We start from the raw sequence: 12,718 nt of genomic DNA, 5'->3' as shown, positions 1-12,718 counted from the left end.
CCTCTTCTTAAATTAAATAACTTCGTGTTTGAGTATCGCAGAACTAGCATATCCCAAGCCACCATATAGTTTGCCTTGGTGAGTGGTAGAGTGTTTACGAGATTTAACGCTTCTCCTTCCAATTGGCTTCTTAAAGAATGAAATTTTTGCACCTCTGGAAGATCCGATTGTCGATTTTCCCCCAAATTTTGGCAAACTTATCTGCGGCAACTTTGCGTGTGGCGCGTGTGTCTGAGCTGCGTCGTTCATTCTGGTCGACTGATTTAGAGCCGAGGACTCCGGGTCATCTTTCAGTCTATCGAGCAAAAACGATTTCAACTCAAAAAATCGGGTTTCGAACTGCAATCTATCCTTAACGGTCGATTCCGTATCCATATTATCCCCAGGTGCCGCTACGTCATCGACGGAGTCATTCATTTTATCCCACAGTGGTTCTAGACGTTCCAGCCTTACCGAAAACTGACTGGCCTTTGAGTTTACCGTGAATTGGTACATATTATTGAATGAGGTCTGCAATCCTTTCAGCTTTGTTTGTAGAACCTTCAGTGTGAGAGGTTTCAACAGTAACAGATCCGTCCGGTACCACTGCAGTCTCGTACCATCAAGTCGATGAAGAAACGGTACCGAATCCAGTATACGATGACAATCATACAGTCTGTATGTAAAGTATATGAAAGCGTAAGCCGAGAATAGCACAAACCCAAGTAGCAAATCGCTACAAGTTTCAAAATGACTAAGTCCGAATTATGTTGCAACAAAATCACAATATAGTTACACTTGTAAAGTTGATTGAAACTGTATCACATCAAGGTTGTTTCGTAACATATTATGTCTCGAAATAGTTGTTTATGTTGCCAATCATAATCTTTTTGTTTATATGTCAAAATGGTATCAACTGGTATTAGGACAAATATGCATTTTGTTAATATTACGTCACGGCAAGGTTTTTGGAGTATATTTATGTCCATTGTACAATTGAATATATTTTTATTATTTGTCTTCACAAATACTGTTGTCACTCACAGATGCAACGATTAATTAACATAGATACAACATTCGATGTTTTAATTCTAAAATGTAATCAGATGCGCTCCCGTCATACGACAGTGAAGTTTATCATGAAGCGGTACAATAAGCCACAGACTGATGGAGAACTCTGGCGGAAGATCAGAAGGAATGGTGCTTTCCGCCAAAAGAAAAATGAATTGATAAACACAACTGACCATAGGTTGAATAAAAGTCCATCTATCGAAGGTACAGCTGAATTTGGTAAATCGGATCCAGAAACGCATACCATCGATCATCATAACAATGCTTTTCTACTGGAGAATCGAGATCTCGTAGATTCTGACGACGATGTGTTGGAACTAAAAAGTCATGACATGCGCGGTTTCCGCGAGGAGCTGCAAAATTGGGCTATTGAACACCAAATAACGCATGTGGCAATAAATGACTTATTAAAAATTCTGAAATCACATGTACCGAATAACATTTTACCTAAGGATGCAAGAACATTGGTCAAAACGCCACTCAGTACTATCATCACTTGCAATCCAGAGCTAGATGGGAAGTACTGGCATTACGGATTACGGCAGGCTTTAGAGAATATGCTAACAAATGTAAAAAAAATAGGCACCATGTATCGCTGAATGTTAATATCGACGGTTTACCTATTTCAAAAAGTTCCTCCACAGCATTTTGGCCAATCCTAGTGAATGTGCACGAATTTCGAAATTTATCTCCTCTTGTTGTCGGAATGTTTTGCGGATCAAGTAAGTAATTGAAGGAATACATCATGACAGTACTAATATTCTTCTATTGTTTTAGATAAGCCAAAGGATGTTAATGTTTTTTTACAACCCTTTGTAAATGATCTAAATGGTGTTCTACGAGAGGGACTAGTTATAAATGGAGAAAAAAATTTAGTAAAACTAAGATGTTTTGTCTGCGACACACCAGCCCGATCTATGCTGAGAGGTACTTATATTATGCTTTTCACAGTAATTGTTCACCCATAATGTAATGTATGTAATCACTCATATTCGATTTTTTTTTGTTTTTCGGCTTCCTTCTTACATTTTTCGGTTATGCTCTTGTGAAGTGTTATTATAATGTGATTCTTGAACGATTTTCACTAAGTTTAAAATGATTACAAGTTGAAAACAACAAAAAATTAAGTTTATAAATATGAACTTGATTTTTAAAATATTTCCAGGTGTAATTGGTCATAACGGATATGGTTCTTGTTTAAAATGTGTTACCGAAGGAGAATACTCTCATGAATTCAACAAAATGATATTTCCCCAAATTGATGCTCCACTACGAACCGATGAGGATTTTCGAACAAAGCTGTATTAAGATCATCATAAATTTACAAGCGTTCTGGAGGAAATAGAGGGACTCGATATGGTCAAGGATTTTCCTATCGGAGACGCACTGCATTTAATCGATCTCGGGATAATGAAACACTTACTAACTGGGTGGAAACAAGGCACATTAAATAATATGAAAGCTAGATGGTCGGCAAGTCAAGTGCAGGAAGTCAGTGAATATTTAGTCCAATGTAAAATGCCAAGAGAAATCAAACGCCCCGTGCGTGGTCTTGAACATTTAACAAGATGGAAAGGGTCAGAGTATAGAACTTTTCTTTTCTATACAAGTATAGTCATACTTAACAAATATTTCCAACATAAAGATATTTACAATCACTTTCTTAATTTTTACTGTGCAATTCAAATATGCGCACGACATGACCAGGATAATAGGTTTGTTCCAGTACCAGGAGAAACTGGAAGTACTCCGGAGCAAACAGGGAGAAAATCGTTCCTGTATTATCTTCTTTTCTTTTTCATCTTCTGGTAGCAAATCGGAGTGAAAAGGAGCAAGAATTTTTTGCTCCGGAGCAACAGGGAGTGACTTCCGTGTACTGGAACAAACCTAATAATAACTATCACGTAGCACGTGCGATGATAGTTGATTTTTTAAACGGAGTGAAAACGTTGTATGGAAAATCGATGTTTAGTAGTAACATGCACAATTTAACCCATTTGATTGACGACGTACAACGATTTGGACCATTGGATACTTTTGACGCGTATCCTTTCGAATCGAAACTTTTCATTATAAAACGAATGATACGAAGTGGTCATCTTCCATTGTCACAAATAGCAAAGAGAGTTGTTGAAATACAAGAGAATATATCAAACATGAAATATTACAGCGACGAAGAAGTATCAGACTTAAAACTGAAAAGGAAACTAAATATCAATAAAATCACAATTGATAGTGAGGTAAAATCATTTTTCGAGGAAGAGAAGTTTGAAGTTTATTCATGCGTTCTTTTTAATATGTTTTGTCTCGATACACAACGACTGTCCGACTGCTGGATACTAACTAAAAAATTAGAGGTGGTAAAAATAGATTATATTGTTCATGACCCCAACACGAACATTACATCATTGCACGGATGCTCCTTAAAAACACAAATCGATTACTTTGAAAAACCTGTGAAATCATCAGCTCTCCAAATTTATGCTTCAAAAATGAAACTAAATCGCCCCCAAATATATTCGTTACCAAACGTGCGATGTAAAATGGTATTTATTGTTGTAAATGATAAAAATCTACCTAAATCTGTATTCGTTCCCCTCATTCATACAATAAAATAAAGATGCATACTCCTTTACTTGTATATGAAAAAGAAATTAAATAGCCTTTATCAACCGTTGACACATTATAGGATATCACGATCGAAATACACAAATAATTAATTTATTTAAAACCATCTTTACACAACAAGCATCTTGAATACCATACACTTAAATATACAACACGATCGAATTGTAGATAAACCAGAATTAATAAAAAATTAGCTATACCCACTTTCAACGCGTAATCAATCATATAGCTTCTGTTCCTCTCATAATTGTACCATATTCCATCGCATTTCCTGTGATGTATGACGTGCATCTCATGCGGCATGATCTCCGGTCTGAGAAATGGTCAGCGAGTGTCAGACATGGTATGAGCTCAACTGTTACTCCTATACTCTACCGTAATACGTATAATTGTCCCATGTTCTATGGGACAATTATGCGTATAACAGCAATACTGTCGTTACACATACAACAGTACCAACAGGTCAATCTGAAGTTCACCGATTTCGCGATACCATCACTGCGTTCACAGTCGCGGATATCGCAGTGCCATAACAATAAAGAACTCGAATATCCTGATGCAGGAAAAGTTTATTTTGTCAATAGATATTACTTATCGTTGCTTATAATCCTGAACATTGCTTCTTATAGCTTCAAGTGCTTCTTATACTTCAATGTAAAATATTAATCGTTGAAAGAAATGGGCTTTGCAGATGTTCATACTGACGAGCACAAAACAAATTTAGATAACAAATATTAAAAAGAATCAACATTGCATATTCGACTTTCTTGGGAGCTGCGTTGACACTAGCTATTCAAATTTACATCGTTTTAATCATCGGAGTCATTCGTAGATGACTCACTCTCGGATGAAGAATCTCTAGCACATTCCATCTTAACAATATTTTTTTGGACAGTATCTCTTTGAGGTTGACCTCCGTACCTCTTGAGCTTTGAATTTTTCTGGCGTAGGAATTCTGAAAATGCCTTGTGTGTTGACTCCTCTGTTGCATGAAAATCTGCTGCACGAACCAATTTACACACAAATTGTATAAAATTTGGCCACGTAGTTTTAAAAGACTCGTTGGTCCTACCTTCAACGCCCTTTTTTGTCCGGGTTTGTCCCTTCCAGGAATATGTTTGTAATATGTTAGGTGAGACTGTCTTCCTCAAAAACATTCTGAAAATTGTTTTCCCCTCCCCTCTTCCCCGACAAATTGTATAACGATTCGCAATATCGCAGTAACTTGGCAGCAAAATCTCTGTTGGTTAACTTTTGTTCCAGCGCTACTAGATCTTGTTTATCATTGATTGTCAAATAATTCTGGCATGCTGAAAAGTCTTCCTCTTGATGAATGCTAACTTGCTCCACTTGGGTTCTCGAAATCAGAAATTTGTTTATGTCCGCTGAAAATTTTAACACCGTGTCTATCTTGCTTGGGACATGTTTCAATAAAATCAGTTCCCTCTCGATTCTGTCGAGTCGATTGCATATGTCTCCAATTTGACAGCAAGGTTCCGCGTGTCTCTTAGCCGAATCAGGACATCCCACATTGGCACTAACAGCGTCATTAGCGACAACCCGAGCGATCGTACCATCCGGCAGCTGGATTAGCGTAGATTCCTCGCCGCTAGGCGTGTTGGTGAACTGAAAAGAAAAGTAATTAATATAAATGATAATTGATAATACATCAACTTACTTCGACGAATTCAGATGTTTCGATCATTGGCTGCATTCCTGCATGAATGAAAGACGATGACTGTGCTTCCGATGACGGAATCAGTTGGGACGATGGCGCTGTGGTAGAGGACAATAGATATTGCATTGAATTGAGGTTATCGGGTAGAGTATTGCGACTTGGCAAAATAACAGCAGGCACCTGATAATGAAAAGTTGTATATTTTACTAACCTTTACGAATTCCACCTTACATTATGTTCCGGTGCCGCCAAACTGTACTCTTTGCACTCGAACTTCCCTTTCTTCGGCTTTGCTATTTTTAGTGTCTCCGTGTCATCAGTCCATTCCGTATCTGACAGTTTTTGAAAACTGGACATTACCATCTCGGCTTCCTTGTATGAAGTCGCCTGACCCAAAACCTTTGCTTTGGATTTCTTCCACGTAGTCTTATCCGGAACTGACTCAGAATTCTGAGAAAGTGTAACGAGGCCGGATGGTGGCCAATAAGCGGATTTGTGATCGACCCATAATGACGGAACAACCGTCATTAGGGGTTTGCTGTTCCGTCTGCCTTTTGTTTGAATTACGCAAAACATTTTAAATTAACCGAACGATAAAACCAACTTGACGCAACACACAGCAAAATAAATTTAATGACATTTGACAGACTCTTTAATGTGTAGTGTAGGGTTTATCATCGATGAGTTGTCGCAACATAATGACAACATAAAATGACACAGCAAAAAGTTTGTTGTAAATTGGCTGTGAATAAGTTAATTTGTCGTTGGGAAATCACGGAAATATGTGAGAGCTTAATTGTGTTGATATGTGTTTGAATACGCGTTTAAAACGATCGTGTAGCAGGAATATAACTTTTTATTCGAATAGCATTACAAGAGGAATAATACAATACAGGGTCATATTCAGGAGAAGTCGATTTTAAATCCTCAATAGTAAATGATATAAAATAAAAATTAATAAATGATCTAGATCTTTGACAATGCTCCATAGTGTAGACTAATAAGCAGTATTTTTAAATTTTAATTATTGAAACGAGTGGTAACGTAAATAATACAATGCTATGACTAGAACAGAAATTAACTTGATATAATAAATCATTTTGCATTTTTCTATTAGTTGCGCTATCCTTATTCACACAATTTATCGGAATTTGGAAGAGAAAACCAATCAGGAATCAAAGCCCAGTACAGACCTATTTCTAGAGCTACGTCCTAGGCCCAACCTAGGTTAGGATACACCAGCTCTGAGCCTGCTGTTAAACCAATTTTGAACCAGATCGTGATTGGTTAGAACTGACATCAACGGGAGTTTAGCTTGAGAACTAGAGGTACAAAAGTGCTGCCTGGAAATGTTGGCAGAATTATAAGTTACTGTGATTTGGTTTATAACGACAATTGCCCTAATAAATAAAATTATTCACCAACTTTAACATATATTGTAATACGCAAAGGCCTTAGTATAGAGGTACGCAATAAGTGTGCAGAAAGTAAAGCCGAAAAAAGTCTATTTATCGAGCAAAATTAGAATCCAACTTTGTTGCAGAGGAATCAGAGATGGATTCCAATTGTGCTCAATAGGTAGGCTTTTTTGACTTCACTCTTTGCGCAACTCTTCTCTATAGACTGTGGTAAAACCATCCCACTTTTTTTTGGATGATACCTTAAGCACGTCGTAAAGCTTTCAAATCATACGATGTTTATTAGGGTGGATAATGCACTGATATTTGTTTCATCCAGATTTTAATTCTTTAACCACCACAAACCTATGAACTATGAAACCCCATAAGATGTCTTTTTACTATCTCTTTCGACATTTCACGGTTGAACTGTTTCCGCCTCGACGTTCTACAAAATGGTCAAATCGATCCACCATCGAACGAACAGAAACAACTAAAGACATTCGTCCGACGTCGAACGGGTTTTTGTCGTTTGCGAGAGGAAGGAACCCATTGCAAACACGGCAAAACTGGGGGCCACATTATGCAACCAATTCGAATCGACAAGCTTGTATACAAAAAACCTTTCGTTTCGAGATGCGCAATGCCACCCCAGTACAGCAAAGATAAGTTGTCAAACAAAAGTCTCGGGAAATGCATATATTCATGTCAAATCATGTTCTCTGCCAAAATCTTCTATGACAAATTTGAAAGAGGAAGAATATTGTTTATTAGTATGAAGTTTGTTTAAAACCCCTTTTTATAATTGTATAATTAGAAATTGCAGCCTTGGTTCGGTCCTGGATCGCTTGAATCCATGTTGGCTATATGCTATAGTATCAAAATAATGCAAATAAAATATGAACAAAAACTGAAAACCGAGCTGAAAACCTATATAAAGTTATAATCAAGCTGGTAAAAAAGCTTACTTTAGAGCGTCTACTGATTTTAAAAACACCATGATAAAATTTTAATATGTTTAATTTTTACCCAAATAAAAAAAAATATTATTACTATCGCAAATTTTGTTGAACCAAGTGCGCGAAAGAAACTGGAAAGTAGAATGAAATTTCACTCGATAGACTAGCTCCGCCAAAACATTTCATTTATCTTAAACTTACAACTTTTGGAAATACAAAACTTCTATCAATGTATTAATGAGGAAAATTTTCTCGGACTTGAGAAATTTTTTGCTTTTCTCGGTGGCGACATTATCGTAACATTTTTATTTTAAAATATGTTATCGATTTGTTGAGGTCCCAAAACACATTTCATGTCAACTACATGTAGTGTAGAAGTAATCTAATAACAACTTACATTCAACATATTGACAATGCTGTGGTTTTACTCAGGTATTTTTGCTTCGCTATGACAACATAAGCCAGCCTTAATTTTAACATTTCGCTCAACTTCAACTATGTTGGAATTACCTTCCGAGGTGCGCTTTTTGAGTCACACAGTAGGTTGAATGTGAGTCGCAATAGCACATATTTATTATTACAAACTGGTTACGAAAAAGGTGCTGCAACAAAACTTGCTACTTGGGAACCGATTTGCTAGGTATGATTGAACAGCTACTAACCTGCAATATAAGGTAAGGTAAGCTCCTTTGCTTTGTCAAGACCAAGAGCAATGGCGATCAAACCCCAACAACCAAAGCTGTGCAGCCGCGACTGATACCGTGAAAACTCGATTAGTCCACAGATCGAATCCTTCCAGGATCCGGCTCGAAGGACCAGCTGTTTAGTTGTTGCACTGATTCTTTAGTCCGAGCGGTAAAACACTGGTACGGGTAAATGTTCAAACACCGTTGGACTATTAAACGGAATTTACCTTTCACCGTTAAAATAGTAACTTGGATGTGACTAGGTGCAAAATAACACAATGCACGTTGTATCTGAAACACCACGTACTAAATATAAATTTATTGCTTGCAACCTTAATAACTAGTCACATGAATATAAAATTTCGCCTTCGTTGCACACACTGTAGGCAAATGTAGGTGACTGGTGCCTATAGCTTCGACGCTGTCCCCTGTTTAATTGTCGCAATTGAAGACGCTCACCGAGTGCGGGAAAGGAAAAGCTCGCAGTTGTTAATATAGTGTGTGTTATCAGTTGCCGATAACGAGGGTTATCTCGATGGTTGGTTACACACGAACACTGTTCATGTCATCATTTGACCTAAACTGGCCTCTGTTACTATGTTTTAATTGCCGCAAGGTTCTACTGTATCGATTTTGCTGGCTCTTTTCGGCGAATTTAAGACTGAGAGAAACGAAAGCAAATGAAATTGAAAGACGGATAGGTATTCTAGAGTGAATCAGTTGTAAACTTAAATGAAAAACTAGGACTAGGCAGGCTCATATGGACATGATCGAAAGGACATGTGAAGAGTCTTTTGCCTTCTGCTAAGTAGGAGTTGGGCGTTGCACCCAAGTTTACCGCATGGTCATTGATAGAACATAACTCATCATCATGGTTTACCGCCGACGCAGCGCCCATACCCATTCGCACTTTCTCATTTCGCTTCTACTGCAGAAGGTGGTAGTACCCAGTCGATGTCGACCTACAGATTAAATGTCATCAATAGAGGCATAAGGAAGCATGAGATAGGAACTTGTGAACACTAGGAAGTATTTATCATTTGACGACCAACCTTCGAAGCTAATGGTTTCGCAATTATGTAACCGTAAAAACGTTGTCGAACATATATTCCACTTTGAAAGTGTATATTCTTTGATTTTATAACAATTTATAAAAGAAAGTTATCTATGAAGATATGAAAGCTATTCTTCACTATTCTCTCTCATTTGTAGAATGGAATGGACTGGCTGGACTGATTTTGATTTTGAACTTACAACTGATTGAGGCCATGGAGGTAATGTAAGCACATTTGAAAGTTACCCTTCGTTCGTTGACAAATTGAAAGAAACAACATTTGGAAGAGTGTTCAGTTAGAAGCTTACCGCGGTAGGCGTAAAACATACTTTCAAATTTTCACTATTGAAAGAAGCTGTTTTTTTCTGATTGGTGCGGAAGGAGGAAGGAATTCAACTTCGAATAATAATGGTAAGAAATGATAAAACCTAAAAAGGAGAGATGTTTTACAAAACGTATATAATATATCTAACACAGACGAAAAAATGGAAGTGGTTAAACGATATATTTATAAACGTATAGAAAGCACAAACGATATTTGCAAAGATCAGGAAAATTTCTGGAATTTATCGCTTTTGAATGATATACCGTTCAGCCAGATTGTAACACTAAAGCCAAAACTAACCTTTTCTATGTTGTTAGGAAATTTATTATTAGTGTGTTGGGACTACCATAATCCATCCAAAACCATTTTTTATGAAATCGTATAGGCCGAAATAAAATCCAGAGTACTAAAATAACATAGTTTAGTGATTTTGACAGATTTAGAGATTTTGGCCAACTTTTGCTCTGAGCGGCATCACTGTGCGACGGCACACAAACGAGTTGGGAATCAGCTTTGTAGTGCTGGGTAAGATGCGCCAACGCGTAATAAGGTAGCAGACAATCAACGAAAGAATGTGTGGAAGCCGCTTCTGCAACTACAGCATCCTCAACGTACACTGCCGCAGTGAGACCCAAGAACGAGAAAGATGCATTTTACGCGCATTTGGAGTCCGCGGCAGAATGTGAAGCTCCTCATCAGTGACACTCTTGAGATAACTTGATTAACAAACAGAGAAGCAAAGCCATGTTCTAATGTGCGAAAATTTCTTCTCCAACATCACAAATGTTCGCAGCTTCCGCAGTGCGAATATAGATTCGAAGTCGCCTACAGGAAGATCGGGATACCGAGGCGATGGAGCATCTGTACAGAGTTACGAAAATTCTACGAGTAGATAAGTCGCTCGAGCAAAGGCTATGTGCCACGGGCCGACATATGAAGAGATACTAGACGAGACCTTCTCACGCCCGAATGTGAGCTGATCGATAAGTGTATTATGACGAATATCGAAATAGCAGTAGACGACGAGAGTATCGCAAGAATCAGCCCGGGGATATGCGCAGCCGACGACAGATTCCTTGCGCCAGATCTAGTTAAGATTCTTGAGAAGATCGGACGGTTGAGGACTGATAAAGCCGCTGGCAATAGTCAACTGCTGAAACACGGAAGAGAGCTGTTGGCTAGAGCACTCCAGGGTGGTTTTGAAGATCTGGGAGAAACAGATTATACCGGAGGATTGAATGGAGGTAGTAGTATGTCTCATCCATAAAAAGGGTGTTAAGCGGGATTGCGGTAACTAGTTACCGAGCTATCACATTGATGAAGGTGTCCGTTCAGCTTTTTAGCTTCGCCGGACGTACATCCGACTGACGTTGAGTAAGAGGTTAGGCCTCCAACCGAGTATATCGATTGATGGTGATGATATCGATCTGGTTGATGAGTTCGTGTATTTGGGCTCACTAATGACTTCAAATTTGGAAGCCTATTCTAGCAGGTGAACGTTATTACTTTAGGCTTTGAAAACCCCTTCGATCGACAACACATGAAGTTAACCTTCTACAAATTGCTCATTAGACCGGTTATCCTCTACGGTCAAGAAACCTGGAGCATACTGGCGGGAGACCAACGCGATCCTAGTGTTTTCGAATGGAACGTGTTGTGAACGATCTACGATGGGATGCATATGAAAAACGGAATGTGGAGACGGCGTATGGACAATGAATTGCAACAGTAGCTTGAAGAACCACCCATTGTTCGCTCAGCGAAATGTGGGCGGCAGCGGTGGGCTGGGCACGTCGTCAGAATTGTGAACAACTCTGCCTAATTGTTCTAGAAACTAATCCGACAGCTACATAGAGGAGAGATCTGTCAAGATGAAGGAGACCTGAGGAGTCGTCGTGCCCTGAGAGGCGACAAACAGCCATAGACAGAGTGAACTGGAGATGACTTCTTGGTACAGCAAAAGACAACATGGCCATAGACTGATTAGTAAGTAAAGTATTTAAGTGAAAGTTTAGCAACAAGTGTCTCAACATAAAAAAACATCTTCTGACATAATCATTATAGTGATAAATTCTCCTAGAAATTATACTGGAGAATCAATCGACGTGGTCGGTTCCGACAGCATGAAGTAACAAGTTACTTTACGCTTGTCCAGACATGTCATAGACTCAGGTGATTCGCATTTCTAATGCCAAAAGATCTTGACTCCTACGGTAGCAGACAAAAAGTTAAGTCGCCGGTGAGCTCTAAGCTTGCATCCTTCCACGCTTTTCTAAACTTTCTCCCTTCAACTCCTTGCTCTCCCTTGAGTACTATGGCTCTTAATATTGAAAAATATACTTCACCTTCCAGTTCTTTGCTAATTAAATGCCGTAACAACTGTTGACAAATTGACTCAATAGGTCATTAACAAAAAATGGTTAACGAAAAATGGTAAAAATAAAAATCAAAAATAATTATTTAACATTAAGCATACAATATTTTTATAAAATTAAACTAATCACCTCTAGTAATTTTTTTTCAATTCAATTAATATCAAAATATTGGTCACGTTACATAAATTCAACGGTGTTTTCTTAAAAATGAATAAAACTTTAAGGTTTTCACAATACTGTTTCAAAAAGTAGACTTAAAGTAGTAAGAAAAAATGTAGGTTGTTGTTGCCTAAATGTTGTATGCAAGCTGATGGTGTGACCCACAAAACTTTTTCGAATTTTCGATCTGTCACGTTACAAATTATTAGTTTTTCATTACTTCACAATTAAAAATAATTAATAATCCATTTTCACCTCGAACTTTCAAGCAATATCATTTAATTTATACTAGACTACGATGGAAAAATGTGGCAAAAAGTTGGAAATATGGATTTTATTGACTTACCTTTTTATCTCCTTGCAGTTTTTTAGTCATTTTCAGGTAATGCAAGAAGCATCAACAAGTT

At 37.8% G+C, this 12,718-nt stretch overlaps 1 protein-coding gene across 1 annotated transcript; it reads right to left on the bottom strand.

Annotated features, from left to right (window-relative positions):
• Positions 1 to 4,806: 4,806 nt before the first annotated feature.
• Positions 4,807 to 6,242, bottom strand: LOC131679975 (uncharacterized). The gene is made up of 2 exons (XM_058960718.1): positions 5,357 to 6,242; positions 4,807 to 5,304 (listed from the first exon to the last, which is right to left on the bottom strand). The coding sequence occupies exons 1-2, from the start codon at positions 5,480 to 5,482 to the stop codon at positions 4,807 to 4,809; spliced, it is 624 nt and encodes a 207-aa protein (XP_058816701.1). The 5' UTR covers positions 5,483 to 6,242.
• Positions 6,243 to 12,718: the final 6,476 nt, after the last annotated feature.

The sequence above is a fragment of the Topomyia yanbarensis genome, chromosome 2, assembly GCF_030247195.1.
Source record: "Topomyia yanbarensis strain Yona2022 chromosome 2, ASM3024719v1, whole genome shotgun sequence".
In the NCBI taxonomy this organism is placed as follows: Eukaryota; Metazoa; Arthropoda; class Insecta; order Diptera; family Culicidae; genus Topomyia; species Topomyia yanbarensis.
The sequence above is the reverse complement of the archived record's forward strand: the minus strand, read 5'-3'. Positions and strand labels throughout refer to the sequence as shown.